This window comes from Gallus gallus, chromosome 10, assembly GCF_016699485.2.
Source record: "Gallus gallus isolate bGalGal1 chromosome 10, bGalGal1.mat.broiler.GRCg7b, whole genome shotgun sequence".
NCBI classification, from domain to species: Eukaryota; Metazoa; Chordata; class Aves; order Galliformes; family Phasianidae; genus Gallus; species Gallus gallus.
In genome coordinates, this window is record NC_052541.1 from 13,871,222 (window position 1) to 13,893,038 (window position 21,817).

General features: G+C 42.8%; 1 protein-coding gene across 3 annotated transcripts in view; it reads right to left on the reverse strand.

The window, feature by feature from the left end:
• Positions 1-21,817, reverse strand: part of AGBL1 (ATP/GTP binding protein like 1) — a 325,974-nt gene that overhangs the window by 234,697 nt on the left and 69,460 nt on the right. For all 3 annotated transcript variants that reach the window (XM_025154074.3, XM_004943855.5, XM_425080.7), the window contains 4 exons: positions 13,670-13,733; positions 12,415-12,561; positions 11,785-11,916; positions 9,854-9,947 (listed from right to left, as the gene is read on the reverse strand). In XM_025154074.3, coding sequence (XP_025009842.2) covers positions 9,854-9,947; positions 11,785-11,916; positions 12,415-12,561; positions 13,670-13,733 — 437 coding nt within the window. The remainder of the gene's footprint in view (positions 1-9,853; positions 9,948-11,784; positions 11,917-12,414; positions 12,562-13,669; positions 13,734-21,817) is intronic.

The following is a 21,817-nucleotide window of genomic DNA, read 5'->3' on the forward strand; positions in this document are numbered from 1 at the left end:
CTGCAGCTCTATTTGGAGTCAGTAGCCCTGTTCTTCCTCACCAGCCACGTCAGGTTTCCAGGTTCTCCCCTCCACGTTCCAAGCCTTGTCTCTGAACACATCCCAGAGCCGCTCAGCTCTGGGTTTATTTACAGATGTCACTGGCATTGCTGCCATTCCAAGTGTTGTCCTGCAGATAAAAAGACCAGGAAGAGCCCTGCCAGTGTTACCAAGACAGACCTGTGCTGGTAACAGCACTGCTATTATGAAAAGCTTTCCTAATGAAATCTATTCCACCTGCACTCTGTAAATACTGTAGTCTTTCAACTTGCTATTTTGTTTTCTACAATCAGCATTATCTAACTATCCAAAGAGCCTGAATGCCTTGGAGCTCTCTCCCTCCCGCTCACTGGAAGGCAGTCAGTTGTACTGCCTGTTCTCTGTATTGCTAAAACCAGCTGCCCTGCTGCTGCTAATGCTGGGGCAGCTCCAATAGCGCTATCAGGATAGGGAATCCTAGTGTAGAAAAGCTGTTGCTAAGAGCTTTGACACCATGTCATTTAACTCTGATGAGGGCAGGTCTAATCAGTGCGGTGTTTTTAATGACACTGATAGTTCTAGAGACTGGTTCACACCTCACCTGCCAGCACTGGTGGAGCTGGAAAAAAAAAACAAACAAAGCCATAGCAGCCCTAGGAAATTCTTAGGGTTGTTTTTCTTGTGCAGACAGCACATGCTCAGAGACAACAATTCTTGCTACTGGAAGTCTGCACTGATGCTTTCTTTCCTTGTTTTCACATTTCCTATGCCTACCTTCAGACTGGAAGCATTTGCTGGCACGGTCTTCCACAGCTGCCATCTACCCTTTTATAGGGGTAAATAAGCTTTGGGGTCCAAGAGGTCAATAACTCAGGTGAAAGGCAAAGGAAAGAGTATTTCTGGGCTCTCAGATGTGCTGACACACAAGTACGTATCTTCAGCTTTATCTAGTCACTTTCTGGCTGTTATCAGATTTATGTCATGATCCAGTTCAGTGCTTTCCAAGGGTAGGTTGTCTCCAAGACTAAAAAACAGGCACGGTGGGCACAAGCTTATCACCTCAGTGAGGTCGTTCAGACAGGCTTTGCTCAGAAATATCCCTCCCTTCAGTTCCAACACCCCAGAGCTGTCTGTCTGATGCCTGTCTTCTGAAAGCTTTGGCACTTCACGTCTATCTCAAACATGTTTACAAGGTCGCATTGCTCAGCCTTCTCCTCACTCTGCCAGCTCCTCAATTCACTCCACAATCCACTTCAGCCCCATCCTGCTCAAGCGTAACACCCGTCTCCCCTTCCTCATTTGTTCACCTCTCTGTCCTCACCAAATGTCTCAGACAACTCATCTTACCCTCATTACCCTCAGGAAGGCATTAAAAAGTGCAATCTGGTGCATAGACACTGAACATACAAAAGTCTGATTCCAGACATAAGATATCTTTCTCCTTCTATTTAGGTTTTTTGCTTTCTTTACTCTTACAGTCTTACCAACACCTGTAACAGAGCCTTCTTTCTGCACCTCCAGACTTGGCATAGCCTACCCAATCTTTCTCACAGATAACCTCAGAGTTTCCAGAAGCCATCCCAAACCCTTCATTCAGAGGGCTGGAAAGCTTCTCTTCTCTTAGGAAGAAAGGTTGAGGCTGTTGGGCTTGTTTAGTTTGGAAAAGAATCTAGGGTTACCTCTTTGTGGCCTTCCAGTACTTAAGGAAGCTTATAAGCAGCAAGGGGACTGAATTTTTGCACGATCTGATAGTGACAGGGCAAAGGGGATAGCTTTAAACTAAAAGAAAGGAGATTCAGGTTAGGAGTTAGGCTGGAATTTTTTACTCAAAGTGAAGAGGCACTAACACAGCTGCCCAGAGAAACTGGGTGCCCCATCCCTGGAAGCGCTCAAGGCCAGGTTGGATGGGGCCCCGGGCAGCCTGAGCTGGTGGGGGCACCCAGCCCATGTCAAGGAGTTGGAGCTGGATGGGCTTTAAGGTCCCTTCCAATCCAAACCATTCTATGATTTCTTCCTATGTTACGAAAGACTTTATAATCTTTCTGCCTCTTATTTTTTATTTTGGTTTACTCCTTGATTACATTTGTGCTATTTACAAAATGCCTTGCACAAGTCACACACATCAGTCTACTCAGCCTTCTGTGGAACTCCCATGTTCAGCCACAAGGTGTTCCTGGTGACAATGACAATTCATTTACCTTTGGGCAGCACTTTGGGATGCAACTGGTATATGAAATCAAGTGTTACTTCCATGACAGTGGCTCCCCCAGTTAGGTGAAAGAAGCTCTATCTGAGGCATATCTAAAAGACAACATGACTGCACTGAGGCACCCAAGTGTCAGCTTTAATCTAGATACTACAAAGACCAATAGTGAAACAGATACGGCAACATGGAATACAACCCCTGACTGGATATTGTGTCCTAAGAAGTTTGCATAAGCCCACGCTAGAGGCCTTGCTGCAAAAGCCTTAACAGTTGTTGTCAGAATGAGGCACATTAAAGCTAAGGCAAAGAGACCTTCCCACCAAGAAAAGCATGGAATTGCCTGCAGCACAGACACATACCCAAAGCCATCAGGCATGGTCAGCCAAGAATCACTGAGCACAAAAAGTCAAGAACTTGAGAACAGCAGGAACTTGCTCCCAAACCATCTTCCCAAATATAATCCACCAGCTCACCAAAGGGGAAGAAATAATAGCAGAACAAAGCAAAGTCTTTAGCTGAAAGCATTGCGTCTTCTTGAACTCTGTTACACATTCTAACTGAAATATAAGAGAAACAACATAGACCCAAACAAAGGAGTCCTTTTTTAAAGCAACAGCCTCACCGTAGGTCCATTTATAATCCAGTTCCTCCCTGTCAGCGAGGTATCACGTCAAGCCTAGAAGTGGATTTCTCTTTGCATTATGCTCACTTACCATCCTCAATGGCTCAAAAATAGGTTATCTATGCTTAATCTTGCCATACCAGAGGCTACCAAGAGATGGCATCAGGGTTTCTACGTGTAACACCCTTGGCCACGTGCAACAACCTTGCTATTTCTTTCCACTTTGTCAAGCCTTCATCTATTTCCAAGTCCCATCTGAAAGCATCTCTCTTCTCCCTTGCCTCTCTTTATTTTTCAATTTCTCTCTTCTGCTGCTATTAACAGTACAACACCAGTGAAGTATAATTCTGCAATGCAACTCTATTTACTCGGCAAAGCAGCACTGAGATACCATCAGTCTGAAATGAGATTTTATAGCTTATTATTAATATTAGAACAGGTCATTCTTGGAGAGAAACCACGCAGACCATAAAAAGAACAGAGAGGAAACTGCATAAAACTAGGACACCTTTGGCTCAGAGCTCATTTCTTCTATTACAATGGCTCATTGCATTAAAGTAAATAAACCCTAATGCTTGAATTATCTCAGTGATGTGCATCTCTCTGCTCCATGCTATCTGAAATATTAGTCAGGCTGAACAGACACTTCATGTAAACAGAAGTTTTAAAGGCAATCTCTTTTTCCCCTTGTTGCTGGCATCATCTCATTCAGAATAATATTTACTAGTTCTATTTAGCAAGAATTTCCAGCTAAATCACATGTAGATCAAGCCCAGATGAGAAACATGTCATTTGTTTGTGACATAGCTCAAAAGAAATCTCATTCCCTCCTGTGAGTTTTCTACAGGGATCAAGTGAACCTAATAGTAATTTGAGAATAAGCAGGCACTAAGCATTGATTAATTCTGACCACACTCCAATAGAATTGTGTTACTTTCCAACTAAATATCCAAACTGCTCAACGTGATTAATGGCAAAACAGAGACTAACAAGAGGAATTAAGGATGATTTGCTTTTGATCTCCTATCAGGAGCTGTTGCCAAATAAACAAAGGCATAAAGCTTTATGTGGACTACTCCTCAAAAGGAACCAATCACAGCAGCTACTGTATCAGGTCGCCAAGGAACGAATCACCATGTTGGTGTGTTGAATTTCCTCACTCATCCTCAAAATACTGTCTGACAACAGCCACGTAACACGTTCTTCTGGTCAAGGAGAGGGCAGCTGAAACCTTAGGACGATTCAGGAGATGCAGCTGCAGCAAATGTACATGGTGGTCAACCAGGGAGGGATTATCCAGGACTAGGGCTGAGGAAACTAGCTGCCCTGCATGGAGCCTGGGATGCATTCGTAATTGCATCTCTTTCATGTGTCTCTCCATTATCTCTTCTTCTTAACAGAAGAGATAATTCTAGTATTCAGGTCATTTCTGCTATGTCTACTCTAAGGGAGACAGCCAACCGCCATTCCGACCCCTTCTCCTCTTGCTAAGGTCACAGGAGATCATTTTAACAATCATTTGTTGATGTGGCAACTCAGTGACTTTTCAACACCATGGGCTCAACACTTGCATTTTTATCTTGCTTCAGAAGCACCAGTTCTAAGGGCAGAAAACAATCTCAGTTGCATGCAACACATTTTGTATAGAAAAGATATTATATGTATTCAAAGCACACTTAAAGCAGTGTACACCCTCCCCCCCTTAACTTACAGCTGCAATATTTTCCGGGTCATTGTGATAGTGTGTGATTAAATGCAGGCTTTTGGGTTTAGATACACTCTTAAGATTACCTTAACATCCCTCTTTTCTTGAATGAATTCCACTTTCAAGAGTCCTGTGAAAAAAAATCTCTCAGGTCTCATTCTGACAGAAGTACGTGATGACAATATGGTGACAATAGGAATTGCTTCCTGACTTCTAGGCTTTCCAGATTCATGAGTCACTCCCCAGCTCAAGACATCCCTCAACAAGCATCACCAAAGAAAACACGCAAGAGGTGTTCTCATCTCCTCCTGGGTTTTGAGTCCCGACAGGAGCTGGAGAGGACTGCATTTTTTAAGTCAGCATCCATCCACCTGACTTAACTCTGAATTCCCATCATGCTGATTCCACGTTATCCTCCAGTCAACAGGGAAATAAACAGTACCCACAGACTTCCAGAGGAAAACATCTGATAAAGCTAAAGACAACCCCACTTCTTTTTTCCTTAAATATACAAGGAATCCACATAACTATTTCATCTGAGGTGAGTATGCGAGAGGAATTACTCCCTTTCATGGAAACGGAGATCCACTGCAAGTGTCTGAGGAGCTGGGACCACCCAACAAACACTAAACAGATTTGTGATTCAGTGTCAGAAACAGGCAGCCCTGGATACGAGCAAAGACAATTTCTTCATGTTGCATCTTCTCACTGAATTAATCTGGCACCGTTCCCAGACTTGTTAATTCACTTTTTGCTTTTAATTAAGTAGTCAAACTTCGCTAAGACCAACCCACTGAAGAAAGCCAAGTTTCACAAACATTCACAGAAAGCTAGATTTTTTTTTTTTAAATTCTGACGAGTACTCATTCTTCTTACAATCTCTGTTCAATAGATGTACTTGTTCAGTGTGGTAAATAGATGTGCTCACAAAGAGCTGTGAGGAACAAAGACATTCTCTAAATCTGTTTTATTAAAACACTAGGAATGTGAATACCACCAACCTTCTAAGAACAACAGAAAATGATAATGTCTGAGTGGTTCCCTTCCTTACAATTCCATGCTCACTTGCCATTTTCTAAAGGTTGAATGTTCCCTATGTGAAAGAATCAAGTTCCTGATTTTTGCTTTCACTAACTTTGATAATCCATCTTCAACTCAAGGCATCCAAGAAGAGACTGGCACAACACGTAACCACAGACCACATGCAGCCCTCAAAGCCATTTGCTTGATGTGCCAGCAGCCAGAGGAGGATACCTGATGCTTGGACACCTGGAGACGCATCCAAGAAAAAGAGATCCAGCTTCAGAGAGCAGACATCTGCCAAAGCCACATCCATCTGCCCACAATGCATCCAAATATCTCCTAGAGCAAGTGAACTGGGGAGATGAGCAAGATTGGTCAAAGAGGCATGGGAAAAGTGGGAGACTAGTAGAAGATACAGAACATATAGGGAATAATGGAAGGTGAAAGGAGCTGGAGTCATTGAACCGTGTGGGGCAGCACGGGTGTTACATTAGAGCAGGTGCTGACAGCAAAGATCTGAGCATCCCACTCACACACTTAGCTATTGACATAAACAGAACATCTGGCTTTATTTAAAACTGTCCTTACAGAAATGAACTAGAAAGCTTTCACTACAATACAACACCACACAAGACAGGCATCTTGTAGAGTCTCCATCTCACTTGAATTTGGCAGTACTGCAGTTAGGAGTTCTCTAAACACCAGTAAGTTTCACATTTCGCCCTGTGGGTTTTGCTTCAGATATGGGCAGTCTTAGAGAGAACCACAGTTATGGCACCAGCAACCTGAAGACCTCAGATGCCTAACTAAGACCAATTAAAGTCCATGAGTCACAGTCTCAGGGGAATCAGAGCTACTTGGCATGCACCCAGAAAAGGTCAATTGGAACATTGGAGACTATTTCTAAATACCCCAGAGCTTTGCCACTGAGAAAAATAAATAGAACTATGTATCTTGTTTCCACATCTTAGCTGGCTGAATAAATAGCTCTGATAGCGCACTCTCCAGGGCAGATTCTTAAAGTGACACTGGTCTTACTACCGCCCAGGACAGGAGAATGCGGGTGTAGCCACAAGAGAAGAAGTGCATTTTCAATGCAGCATTCCTGGCAGCCGATCAAAGGACATGGATTATCTCTGCCCCCACAGTTGCCAGCTGTTCCTTCCCAGCAGCAAGGCAAATCATGGGGGTATGTGGTTATGGAGAGAAGGTATCAAGGGCAAATACAAAGGGAGGATCAGAGGCTTGCAAGGAGGACATCGCAAGATTTCCTCTGTAGGCAGGTTACAGGCTAAAATTCTCTTCAAGTTCCATACCAACAGCCAAAAAGAAGCACATGCTTTTGTGACCAACTCACTACACCAAAATAACTCCCCCTAGGTTTCAACACAGGGACTTTTGGAGGAGCTGTGCAGTCTCTGAGTCAGATGACCAACAACACACGCAGAACTAGACAAAGCATGGAACTCCCTTTTACTCTCTCAGCATCTCAAAAAGTCCATCCATGAAGTTGCTTCCACAGTAACCCTACAATTTTCTTTAATTAGACCTGCTTAAAAAAACAGAAGGGCATCTTACACATACCTCCATTTTCTGATGAACTTAAAACTGCTCTCTGTTTTCAAACCATAGTTATCCCAGGTATTTGTTAATGCTGGGAAAGATCTGCAACCCATTCGCAGTCTAGACTTTCAGTCTCAGGACCTACATTCTTGCCAGCAATAGTACTTGTTGGGGAAAACAGTCTCAAGAACACTACATCCAAACAGACTGCAAACAAACAAGCCCTACTGATGAATCAGAAACTAGTGCCTTTAAATAGGTTGCAATTGCTTTTTGAAACAAAACAGGCTTTCGTGCTTCTTCTGATGTGAAATAGCCTGTCTCCACTGAGCCACTGATCTTCTTAGCTGCTCCTTTTTATTAGGTGGGCCAGCTGAATCATAGAATGACAAAATGGACAGGACCTCAAGAATCTTCAAGTTCCAACCCTTTGCCACAGGCTGCATTGCCAGCCACCAGATCAAGTGCTAGATGAGGTAGGTTCTATCCTAGATTTTTATCTTCCACCTTCACGCTCATGGAAATACATTGAACAAAGAGCCCAAATATTTTAGGGGAGAAAGGAAATCAGGAAACTAACTAGCACTAAGGTAGACACCAAGACCTTTCTGTCCAATGGAAAATAAATCCTAGCTTTTCAGCAAAACTGGTGTTTTATTAAGGAAATTTTGAGACCGTTTTCTGCTTCTCTCTTGTACAGTCCCTCCTCAAAAAAAAAAAAAACCAACTAAAAATTGATTAAAAGAATTCTTGTACAGGAGTTGAGAGGAAGCAAAACCCAAGGCAAGTTGTCTGGAGTCTGTGCTTTTGAATGGATCTCAGCAAAAAGCTGGGCTAAGGATGCTTAACAAATCACTTCCCTCAGAGGGAGCCACAAATAGAAGCTTTGCACAAAATTCTTATGCTCTCATGCAACAAGTCCCATTGCAGAACAAAGAAATGACAGAGGCCCAAGTCCCATTACACCCAGATCTTTACCAACAAGACAGTCAGACAAGCAGTACTGGTGTTACTCTAATTGCAGCCAGTGCCTCAGGAAAACACAAGGAAACCATGGAATTGGTTGAAATTTCCTTAGGTAAGATAATAGACTCAATCGCTTTTGGTTGCCTCAGAAGTCAAGTCCAACTCTGAAACTTGCTTATCCTGGGCCCTACTGTCATAAAACAGTTCTCTAGGCTTCCTGAGTCTTTAAGTTGTACCAAGAGGCCTGAGTGGAATCTTGGAAGGTACTAAGATATCCTAGGAATAACACCATAGCAATAATATTCTTGGAGTTGAGGGATATTATATGATCCAGCATGGGGATTTGTATATTTTTGGAGTGATGGTACAGAGGAATCACAGGTACTCTGGCTAAGAGAACTGACACTGGGAAGCAGTTCCAGGTACTCAGCACTATAGCAGAAAGCCAAAAACGCAGACAAAAGTGAGTTGGCTTCCATTAACAAGGCAGCTGTGGGAAGCTGTGCATCTGCTGGGCCTATTTGGTATCTTATTTAGTAAGACAAAGTGCTCAAGTTTTTTTATAACCCCAGATACATAGGCAGAAGAACTGGAAAAAAAAGACGGCATTAGCCTACAAATGTGCTCCACGTTGACTGCAAGTTAATCAATTGGAGCTAGTGGAAAATAATTTAAATTCCTTCTTTTGCAGTGTATTGTGTAACAGGCAATATTGAGAGAACTAGTATTAATCTTTCACAATAACATCTGGAAGGGCATGATTTATCGGTGCCCCCATCCAGGGCGACTGGCCCACACTCCTATTACAGCTATGCATAAAACCATCAAATTATTATGCCACATTTGTCCTTCCACCTCTCACCTTCACGTCACGCCCAATCTAAAGCTCCTTCTTCAGTAACCACCATCCATGAACTACAACCATGTTGAGTCCATACAGAAGCTAGGCTTGACTGAATGTTACTAAGGCACTCATCAACAAATAGAGACAATGTGCTCCAAAAAGCAGAGCACATCTAAGGAAAAGAACCAGCAGGTTCTGTGTTGCTTAGGCAAATGTGTGGGCAGAGGTCACAGCAGTAAGTTCTGCCTTCTGTTTGTGATGAGCAAACCACATGTTATGTCCTTCAGTGGATGCTCATCTTCTGCACTAAAAGGTTTTCCTTGAAATGTGTCTGAGGCACTGCCAGAATGGAAAGCTTGAGGAATAACATTCTACAAACAGAGGTACAAAATTGATTTCTCCTCAGCAAATATACTATTTGAAATATTTAAAATGGGCTTAAAAACAGACCTAGGTTAATACTAGCTAGAACTGTTATTCTTCAAAAATACCAAAATGATTTGGTCACAACTCTTTGCAGAAGGAAAAAGAGAACTGCCACAGTTCCACTGAACCTGCCCCAGGCCAGTGGTGACAGGAGGCTCTTGCTAAGGGATGGGCAGAAGCAGACTGTCTGCTGCTTGGATGCGCTTCTCAAAATCCAGTCCTGACTGGAAACTGAAGGATGATACCTCGCAATCAAACTGCCATCGCTACAAGTGAACGGCCACCAGCATGAATCATGTGATGAATCACAGCATAAGCGTGTCCTTCGGGGAACTATTTCTGCCTCTTGAAAAAAATCTGCAGATTTAAAGTGAATGGAAATTGTGCATCGATTTCTGATTTCTTTGCCTTTTCAAGTGGAACCAAAGTTTTATTTCTTGCTGGCCTGGAAAGATGAGTTCCCCTTGGGCTAGTGCCTACCTGACAGTCCTGACGTGCTGCTTGCTGTAGGGGGTGATGACTTTGAAAAGCAGCTCCATGGCTCCATTGATGCCAAGCATGGTTCCCGCAGCAACTAAACCAATAAAAGAGAAAAGCAGTCAGGTCTGAAGCAGGCAGTCTGCAATGATGTGTTTAGAGCTGGTGCAGGGAAGAGACTTGCTGCCCCTGGGGCTATGAGCAGATTTCTACAGGCTCCCAATTGTCATAAACAGATCATTTTACAAACGGAGAAACTGCAGCACAGAGCTGGCAGTGGACACACCTCTACAGAGTCATACCAAAACCAGTTCTCAAATCCTGCACTTCCCCGAGTTCCCCAAAGCTCCTTTCCCTGTGAATATTGAACTCTCTAGAGAACAACAAATCATAATCGAATATGGTCAGGAAAATGACAGGGCTCAAATTCTTCCCACATTTGCCAGAGGCAGCTGCATGAGGATGGCTTATTTCATAGAGGCATGATGGAGAGTCAAGTTTACTTCTACTTGTGCTTTTACTCAGCAGTTTGGAAGTGTATTTTTGGGAGGGGTGCTTCTGAGTACATCTTAATTTCAGCTACCTTTAATCCTTCACTTGATAGCATACACCGGGAGCATTTATAGACAGTTCTGGAAATCCAATTCTAAAAACACCCAATGAAGACTAGTTGTTTAGTGAGCCGCAAAGACCACAGAGTCAAAGTTACGCAGACAAGGTGGAAGCATAGCTGGGCTGGAGGTACCTGAAGAGCAACAGAGCTGTCCCAGCAAAAGAGCATAGGATAGATTTTGAGGTAGGGTGAGGGGCTTAACATGAACAGAAAGGAGGCCAGGCTGCAGTGTGCATCCTGCAACCTCTGTAACATCTGCAGCTGAAATGGGATGCAGGTGCACTGAAGCAGAGCAGTGATTGGTGTAGATTATCATTCTGGGTGGGAGGCAACACAGGGTCATTACACAGCTGTGAAACTCAAAATAAAGGCACGTTTCAGCTTCTGGCTTTGGCTGCATTTTGAGTCAGACTCGGTCTTTCAAATGCTGCTTATTGCAGGGAGAAGGGTTGAATGTTGAGGTTTGGCTGCTTGCCTGAGAAAGCCCATTGCATGAAACTAGCTCCTGTACAGCTAGAAGGGACCTGCAGGGCTGGAAGCCAGGAATGCTAAATCTTAGGATGCGTGTAGCAGACTGCAGGCAGGATGGCTGTCAAGAATTATCTGCTGGGTGAGGAAAGGAGGGAGGGAGAAGAAATGGTTAGAGTGAGGAGAGGGAAACTTGTGCTGACAAACTCAGCGCTTCACAGCAGGGAATACCGTATGAATCTGTAAGGATCCTTGGGGGTAATACTGGAAATCCCATAGCTTGAGTTGCTTAATACGAGGGCATAGCCAAGCAGAACAAGGGAAGGAACACTAAGACAGGAGAGGAGACCAAGCACTAAGTTTCCAGCTCTAATATGTATGTCCTGAAGGACCCTGAATAAGTGAATTCTCTCTGCCTCTTGCCTCTGTTGCTCCAACTGCATTACCCTACCCTGCACAGCTGCTCTGAGGATCAATACAATCAACAACAGTGAAACACTTGGCTACTGTGATAACAGAAACTGCATAGCAACTTAAGGTACCTAAGCCCCAGCAAAGGAGTTGGCTGTAGGTATTATGGAATAGGAGACTACTGCCGTAAATACTTTCATATTCATGAATATTTTCCACTTAAATTTTCATAGTCCACAGATGAAGTGCTCCATAAAAGCTGTACAGACACTTTTGGGAATATTTCTTTCTAGGGTTGCTCTGGATTTTTGTGTCCAATTCCATATATTAACAGTGCATGCAGGCACTTGTTCTAAACAGAATTGTTTATGTGCACTGAAATGACTAAAAAGAGCTCTACTAATTGCCATGCTGAGGAAAGGAGGAAAAGGTAGGTACTCACCATTAGAAGCGCAAACCCGCAGGACCCAGAGGCAGTGGGTGAGGTTCAGGTGGTGACCCAGGTTTTGCCTTGTCAAGCTCAGGATTACATCAGTTGCTTCTGCCTTCTGCACTTTAATCCCAAACTTCCGGTCTGTGAAATGCAAAGCAGAATCAAAATTATTGGTTAAGACCAAGTATCTGCAGAAATACTGGTAAACAAACTTGGACCAAATCTTATCAGTGAGGATTTCATTAAGAATTCATTTAAATGAACCAGTGAGTTAGATCACTGTTATTTGCAGGTTACACTGAAAACAAGAGAACATCAGATTTACCTACAGTCATATTATACAAAGAGAAACCCTTTTAAGATTTCACTTAGGTTAAGAGAATCGAAAAATTTCTGCTGGGGGGAAAACATTTCAGCTAGTAGTTCAACCCAAGGCAGAATGTGTGCACACACCCTCCCTGTCTTTTTGCAAGACCTCCAACTGGCCAAACTGTAGATGACCAGGATTTCCAGAGTAGAACAACCCAAAAGGAAACTCAAAACACTATCAGGCACATCTCAGTGCTGATTATTGCTGGGACTGCCTGTTAGATTTAAGCCCACTCTCCTAACCCTGAGCATCCCACTGCACAGCAGTACCTTGTTGGCCAACCCTGGCCAGGAGGCGAAGCAGAGGCAGGAGGATGCTGGGGTCAGGTGGCTCGGTCCGGGCAGCAGAGATGAGGGCCTGCAGCAGTGCCTCACTACCCCCTTTGCTTATCACATAGTGAATTCTTCGTCCAGTCCCTGGGGAAAAAGGGACAAGAAGAAAGGGTTTGTTCAGACCATCCTCGCCCCAGAGGTGCGGTTATTGTTGGCCTTCAACCTGCACAGTGCACACAGTGCTCCCGTGGCCTTCTCGAGTTTATTGCCATAAACCCCAGATCATTTGCAGAGTTGACCTCTTGGTTGCCCCCAGACTGGAGATGTGCCTAATGGTGATGCGAAAAAACGATGCTCTCTTCTCATCTCGCTTCAGCAGTCATTACCTTTACAAAACCACTGCAGAGGTTTTTCACTGCGCATTGAATTGCAGCACAGAGGAATAAACAGAGGCACCAACAGATTTCAAAGGGGTGGAAGGCTCAGTGATCTTTTCTTAGATATTGGAAATTAGACCAGCAAAAAAAAAAAAAAAAAAATCTCCAACAGACATCTGCCAAATGAAAATGAATCCTGGGGAAGCTTTGGAGACAGTTTTCAGACAAATCTAGGTATCCAAAGAAACCACAAACTAATCCTGTGAGCCCTACTGCATCAACAAACAGGAGTCCATGGGCACCTCTGGCAGCTGAACCAGCTCTCCTTGGTTGGAGTAAGCTGCATGTTCAGCCCTCAGAGCACCTGGAGGGGAGATGCTCCTTGTGCTCTCTGATTAGGCAATCCTTACATCTAATGAGGGATGATCCTACAGGACTTCCAAGGAGAAGCCCAGCTGGACACACGATGTCTGCAATGGGGCTGTGAGGACTGGGGAATGCAGGAGGTTCCAGTCCTTCCTGATGTAGCCTAGTAGCTCAGTTGGGTTGAGAATTACTGAACAAGTAATACTTCTGAGGTGGAGTGCCAGGGAAAATAGATTTAATTATTTTTTTCAGTTCTTTTGCCAATTCACTTATTTTTTCACGTGGCTCAGGCACACACAGCAACATGTCATCCTTGCAGCCCTGAGGTGGAGGTGCTTAACTCCCTCCACTGCAAAGCATTTGTGGTTTCGGAAGTCAAGTTCCTCTCTTTGTCTCCCAACCCCCTGCCCCTCCAATAGCAGAGGTGAATATTTCCAGTGGCTGACTACTAGGAGTTAGGAAAATCCTGTCCTTAGCCTACAGGTGTTGCCCCAGCTATGCTTCCTTACCCAGAGAGAGCAGATCAGTGAGGACACTGAGGATATTCAGAAGGACATCCTTGTCGCAGGAGCTCTGAAATGGAAACACAACAACTTTAGCATTGAATTCAGAACAGTAAACTTCATACTACACCGGGCTACAGTGCCTCATGTGGTGCAGAGGCACTGAAATCCTTGTTTGGACACCAAGTACTCTTTGTGCCATCTGGCCAGTGAATACGTGCAGCCATATTGATAACACATTTTAAAAGCCTCTGTCAGACACAGAGATCCTACCATGCAATATTTAATACACAGTAGCATCTCTGCAGTGTTTACATCTTAATTCTAAATTACATCTCTTTCTTCGGATCAGTCTGGTACCTCAAAGCTGAGGAAATTAACCCGGCAACGTGTTGTCATTTTCAATAAGAACATCCGTTATTACAGCAGATGGAAAAGAATATCTATAAACTCTATCAATCTCCTTCACAAGAAAATCACCCTGCCTTTACATCTTTACAGCTACAACCACATAGAAGCCTGGAGGCTGGTGAGCAGAAAGATACCCTAAACTTATTTTTAATGAAGACTGAGCAAGCACCGCACCCCGACATCACACTTTCTGCTTTAGATTCACCCTATGTTTTGCTCTAGAGGAAATGAGACACAGCGTGCTTGTGGAGAAGGAAACACATGCTATCTACCATCCATCTGTGTGATACACTGCAGCCCTACTTGAATCCTGCTCCAGCCAGATTTCTTTGCTGAGACCGAAGAATTAATCATCAGCCTGCATTGTTGTATGAGAGATTTGGGTTAAGTTCTAGATCTCTTAATATCCGTACAAATACAACACAATAAAAATTTCCAGTATAACAGCAAACTTTCCTTTTGGTAGCCTTGGTTATGAATAACCTTAGTTGTTTCACATAAACTAGAACAGAATCACTTTATCACCTATTAAGTTAGTAAAATAGAATAACATCTGTGGCTCTTGAATGTTGAAGTGCTTCAGAAATTAAACCTACTAGTACCCATTCTGGACATATATATGGCCATTTTACCAGCCCAAATGACTTAACCATTCTCTGACATACTTAACATTATGTAACTGAATATATAAGGCAAGAAGTAACACCTAGCCAAAAAAGAATTATAGAAAGAACATAAAGAAAACATATATAAGTAAGATCTGTAATAACGACTGTTATTAATCCAGATGGACAATTTATTTCCAGTGGCTTCCACTTAAGGTGACAGCTCAAACTGAAACGGCACTGAGGATGGTGCAGCTCATTAGGCAGCTCTGTATCGTACCCCTTTGCTGCTGTAGTGGGGGAAAGTGTGCCCTGAGTGAGATGTGGGAATGAAGCAGGGAAACAGGTCGGCTTTCACAGTTAGGACTGTCAGGCAGAGCTCCCACTTGTGTCACAGAACTCCTATGGGATGCTCAGCAGCTCCCTCCAGCCAAGTTTCCAAAAGGGTCACTATGATGGCACTGCTGGTTCCTTCCCAGCCAGGACAAACAGAATATTTGACTTCAATGAAATCCAGTAACTCATGGTCCACCATTACAACACTCACCTTAGAGAGGGTGTCCAAATTCATGGTACTGGCTCAAGTACCATGCACAGAGAGAAAAGGCTGCAGCAAGGTTATTGCAGCTCTGAATGCTGCTACTTCTTGGTAACAGGTAGTTTCAGTGATAGGTTAACCGTGATGTCTTTGTTCATTAGTCCAGCCTTGAACTATCTCAAGTCTCCCAATACGTTCGGAGGAAATAAATAGTGATGAGAGCTCTCTTCCTGAATTTCTTGGCATTTTTTAAAGCATGGGGACTAAGTAGTCAGGAGCAGGCTGTCAGGGGTGATGAGTACCCACCAAATTTACAGACTCCAGGAAGAGTTACAGTTCTCAGCACCTTTTTTAAATATCAGCCCTCTAGTTTTGTCTTGCTGCCTCTCAGTATCCCTTTCCTCTGTAGGTGGATGGATTACACATTAAGGTTTCAGTAATGAAGTCTTCATTGATTTATGCTCCTATTACACTGGGCTGTTTATTTTAACTGATTGGATTGTGGGTTTCCTAAGCCATTAACACAAATAGTGATGACATAAGATATCCTCTGAATTTCCATGCACTTTATCCAGGGGCTCAGATGAACAAAGAACTTGAGGGGACATGAAAGATCAGCCTTTAAAATGTGCAAATTAGAGCTGGGTGATATTGCCAAATATTTTATCTGAGTATTTACTCCTGGTATTTTAATATTAAAATTCTGATTGGATTGGTGCCTCATCATTCCCCTTCCTCAGTGCACCAGTGAGAGAAGTGGATGGCTTGTGTTTGCTGAAACAGTAGATAAAGCCCTGGGTCCATTAGAAAATGTCTTTCCTGCCTAACTTCAGTGGCAAAGATTTCAACCACCGAATAGTACAGAATACCAAAGAAGAGCACAGCTCCAATTAATAATAGCCAGATAATTAGAAAAAATTAGAACAACTCTGAAGTTGCCGTTGTCTTACACAATGACAACTTGCCTTCTGAATAGAGACGGTTGAGATTTTGACTAATTAGCTTGCGATGCTCAAAATCAAAGATATTTGGACATTGAGCTCTACTAGAATTAATTGCTGAAATTAATGCTTATACCAAACTGTGTGTGGAAGGATTGCCAACAAATTCATTCATAAAAAGGTTTCGGGAAATCTCTTTGAACAGTAAGTACATTGAGAAAGTCACAACTTGTGCCTGATCTAAAAAAGATGAATAGGGTAATTTCTTTAATGCAAATTACTTACCCAGCTCTGGTTAAAATAAACACATTTGTTATTTTTATTGAAAGATATGCTTCACGTTTCAAGAAAAAAAAAATGTTAAGCAAAGAGAGAAGTAGAATTCCTCCTGCTAAATGTTTTCCATTCCTGCCAGCACTTGTGGATGTTACCTACGATATCCGTACACACACAGACTAATGAAGATGCATTCGTGGTGTATGGGTGGAATGTGAACAGAGAGAAGTTCCCAGAGGCTGAAGTTAAATTACAAAAAAAAAAACCACCAACCTCCTGCAGGATTTCACTAAGAGGATTTAGAATTAGAGCCAAATTGTTACCTATTAACAACAGGCTGTGGCTGCCTTCACAGCTTGCAGCTGGACAAGGGCTAAAGGAACAAAAGGCATCACTTGAAAATCAAGCATGGCTGTACTTTTTGGCTGGGGCCTCTCATCCTAGCCTTACTTCAGCAAAGCCTGCTGTCTTTCTCACCCAACTGGGAGTATCATGGGGCTGACTTCAGAGGCCCAGCTGATAGTTTTCCTCTGAGCTTCTTCTAGGAATTAATCCCTGAAACATCAGGGCTTGGGTTAGCTTGGCTAAAGCTCCTCATGCATAAACAGCAGGAGGATGGAGAAAGCTAGGAATAAGAAATACCACAGCACGTGGTCATTGATTCATACAGGCAGTAAGGGATAGTTAATGACATTGGGTTTGGAAGGCAGCTTGATCTCAAGATCCTCCTGACCTGCAGCTCAGGTTATTTGGCCAACCTGGAAATACCCAGGGAAGGAGTTTCTGTCTGTTCGTCCTGCTGCTGAGAACGTGCCAAGACAAGTTGTTATTTACTCAAGACAAGATTATAAAATCACAACCAAGTCACACAAACAGGTAATCTCATTTCAGCGGGGAAAGACTTCAGGGATTTTTTCCTGCAGGCTTTGAAGAGCCAGAGATTCTTTTTCCTGTCCCATCTGAAGAACAGCAGCTATCAGCTCAGTACCCATGTTAGCAATGGCCTAAAATGAAAGCTTCCCATAAACTCAGTCACTTCTGTGTCTCATGGGCTTTCATAATTTCTGCCCAAAGGCAAGTATTCCTCCAAATAAAACATACAAATTACAGAGAGCGTTTAGTGTGAGCGTAAGCATTTTTGTTACAAAAAAAAAAATGCCTGGAAAGAAATCATACAGCCTTAATTTGTGCAGCATGATGTTTGCTAATAAATATTTTATTGGGAGGAGACAAAGACGAGGCTGTTATTCTACCCGCAAAAATTATAAATGCAGAATTAAAGAAGTCACTCCTGCAGGGCAACGGGTAGCGTGTTTTCTGACAGCACTCCTATTGAATTAATTGTTGGATATAGCGTGTGACCACTTAGGGGAACACAAGGTCTGTGCTAACCAACCTCCAGAGATGTTGGTTTTTTTTTTTTTTGGAGGCTGAGGAATAGGATGTCCAGTTCCAGGTTCTATTTGTCCATTTGTTTTAAAATAGCCTGTTTCTAAACAGGGAAGCAGAATTTGACATGTTCAAAATATGCCCTTCTTTCTTCTCTTACCCTTCATAAATTTGCTCACACAAATAGCAGCAGTTGGAAGCCTAACTGTCCGTGTAATGATGCTTGCATCTGCAAGAAGATTTCTCATTCCCTGCACTCAGAATGCACGAAAGAGAAATCCTGGTGCACAGTTGCACCTGCTAGAACCAATACAAGCCTAAAGGCCAAGCAGAATCTCTCCTCACTCGCTCCAAAGACCTCCAGAAACTATTGGGCTGCTAATAACTGAATTAACACTTAAATTAGATTCTGCTCCTGCTACCAGCAAGGAAACGTGTGCACAGACTCAGCTACTCCACAATGCTAGTGGTTGGGTTTGCCATCTGGACACCTTCCCACACCTGACTCCCTGATCTCTCAGTAGCTGTAAAACCAGGCTCGCTGCCTTACATTCTGCATCCTGCCAGGGCAGACTGTGTTTTCTAATTCAAGTCGAGCTAAAAATTCACACTAAAATAAGAGCAAAAAAACCCTGTGTGCCCCCATCCTCAGCCTCACTATTTAGCCAGCTGTGTTTTCTTATTACTGGGGGGGTTATTGGCAGTGTTGGATACATAGAGGGGGTAAAAAATTCCCCAAAATTTCATGGGGAACATCAGAATAAGGAAGTACTGCAAATGATTACAGTTAAATTTTGTTATTACTAAAGCACTTTGTTGCATCATTACTGTCATCATCAAGCCTTAGAGGAATGCTGAGAAGTTATGGTCTTGTTTCTCCTGCTCCTAAAACATCCAAATACCCTCACAGCATTGTCACCATCCTCTGTGGTAAACAGCATTTGTCTCACCTAACCTGGATTTCCTCTACTCAGGAGTCAGGTCAGGAAACACCAAGGAGGAGGGGAAGGGAAAGGCTCTATTTATAGACTCTGGGAGGAGGACCTTGCTGCTAGGATAGTGTCCTAAGTGACCTCTTTAATCCTACAAGAGAGGCATTCACAGCTGTGTGGGATCACGTAGCCCTCAAACTGTATGCACAGCAGCCAAGGGGCCTCCAAGAACATGACACGTGGCCCAGCAAGTCCTTGCTCCTGTTTGCGAGCTGTGCTTGCTCCTTCACACCTGTGTCCAGCATTGCTGACACCCCATTTACCCAAGCACCAGCCATTTTCCTTCCTACTGATGCTCAATACCAAGCCAGGCTCTGATTTACTGGATTTTATACCAAAGGATATAGTACACACTCAAAAAGCTTCCCTTTCTCACCTGATGCAATCAGATGTGGGGCTTTTTTCATGATCTCCATTGACCCAAGATTAGGTTTTCAGTCATCCTTGCTTGCTCTTTCAACATTCTGTAACACACCAGTTCACAGCTGAGTTCAGTAATGAGGTACTGCTCACATCAACAACAGTCAACCAGGTGGCTGGGCAGGAACAGCACCTGGAAGACAACTTCTTCCATGTTATTGTACTGGACTTTGCTCTTGTTCATTGAGATTTAGGTCTTGTTTTCAAAAGATACGTGCTGTGGGACTGAACTGTTGCAAGGCGGACATGGGCAAAGTCCAAACTTATATCTGAATGTCTTCGAAACACTAAAAGGTGTTGAGATGTAACAGCTTCGACTGAACTGATCTCCAGCCAAAATAACTTGGTGAATAACACTGTGGAAATCATCTGTGCCAAGGAATCTTACTATATTTAATGCAATAAATTGCACTAACATAACACCTTTCATCACAGGATCACAGATTTCTTCACAAATATTAATTAACACCTGCCCCACCGCATCCTTCCTCATGAGTATCAGATTCATTGTCCCTTGTTTGGCTGCAGGGAAATATCACCTAATGATGCCTAAGTGAATTTCCCACCATCTAAGTGAGTCAGTGGCAAAACCCAATGGAGACTTGAGATGTCCATTCCAGTAAGATGAAGAAGAGACCTATCCCTTGGAGGGAACCTGAATGCGAAACTGGGAAATAATATCACAGAGTCCTAGCCCTACTTGTGAAGAGATATCCATCCTTGTGTCAAAGCATGGAGGAGATGCTACACTTTATTCATCCACAGAGGAGTTAAGAGGCACATGGAGCATGATCTGAGCCCTCGGTTTTGCCTGCTGTGTCACCAAGTCTCCAGACTTGTTTCGACTAACTTCAAAGCAAGGTTTCTCATCATCTGTGCCACACCGTTCATGTATCACACTAATAAAGCTTTCGCACCCAGATGCTTGCAGGAATTATGCCCTGTTGGGCTGCAATTTCTTGGATGCCTTTAGCAAAGTAAATTGCTTTTTCTTGCTTGCTTTTTCTCATGCCAAAGCCCTCCATAAGTTAAAACAAACACAGAGCTATCCTTCTACAGAAGTTCCTCCTCATACATAGGTCGTTTTTGTCACTTCCTCCTCTCACACATCTCTAATAGAGCAATTCGTTTATCGTGCAGAACTGATGGCAAAGCACATTATTCTATAACCTTAAAATTCTTCTGTTGAGCTGGAAGCATTAAAAGAATGAGGAAACTTTGAGGTAAATCAAATCACATGATATTCGGAAGAATTTCAGACATCCCTCTGAACACTTCTAGAGTTCTTTCTGTAATTTCTACTGCAGATAAATTCTCACAGGTCATCTCCTATTTCAATATGTGACACCTAAAAATTTTGACTGGATTTAATGTAATATCATCCACATTTTTCCTTATTTTAAGATATTTTTTTTTCTAATTCTTAAATTAGCCTAGCATGTGTCTCATATTCACTCAAGATTTTATGAGGCACTGGCTATTCTTGCACGACAACTTCCATATGCATGCTAGCACCTACTGCTTCTTGGATTCACACCTTGATTTACACCTATACTTTATATTACTTTACCTCTCACTGAAATATTTTAAAATATTAACGTTTCATTCAAATGCTGCTCTGTTACAGCTACATAACACAACTGGCACCCAAACTTAACAGGGAGGGATCTGTTCTTCCTATTCAGCTGTAATTTTCTCTTCCACTACTAGTGAGGAAAGAACATCATGAGACATGCTACAACTTTTCTTTGCGAGTTTCTGTAGCTGTCACTCCAGAGAATGCTCTGTCTTTCAAAGAAGTGGGTTTATGAATTAACAAAGATTTTTTTCCTCAAGCAAAGCCATTTCCCAGAGTACAAGTGAATACAGGAGATCCTTGGAAAAACTCCAGATGTACTAGCTTTTGAATAAAGCCACATATTTTGGGATGTAAGCATGTGCAGGTGGAAACAGACAACTATACTGAAGACACTGCTGTCCTGCTATCTCTGATGTTCCTGATTAGGCAGGACACAATAAAGCCACAGGGGTCCCTCTGCTTACTCTTGGCCTGCCTTGGCACTTCCTTCCATAACGCTGCATTCACTTCAAGCTTCTCTCTGTTGCAGTGCTAACATCTCACTTGATACACATTAGTCTGACATCAACCCATACAGGGTGAAGAAAAGGAGCGCTATAAGGTATATTCTGGTTTAGATTCACAGTAGTCCTTCTTCTTGCTGAGATAAGTGTCCTTATGTGTCAGCCTATTCCACTTTCAAAAGTGCTTTCTGGAGCAGCAATGAATATGCTTTCAATCAATCAACACTTAATAACGATGATTGAGGTTAGGGTAGCGGAGGCATACCGTTAATAACTACTGTTAGTCACAGCTTATTTTCTTAGGGGATAGAACCTGAAAGTGAAAATGAAGAATCTATTTTTCCCATCCAGTCTAAGTGAAAAATCAAACAGCAAATGAAATTCGGCACCCATAATGAATAGCAAACTCTGCTTCCAAATTCTTAATGATTCAAAGTAGTATTACAAGTAATGTAAAGCAGAACATCTGTCTAACTGCATTGCTGAGACCCATCTGTCTA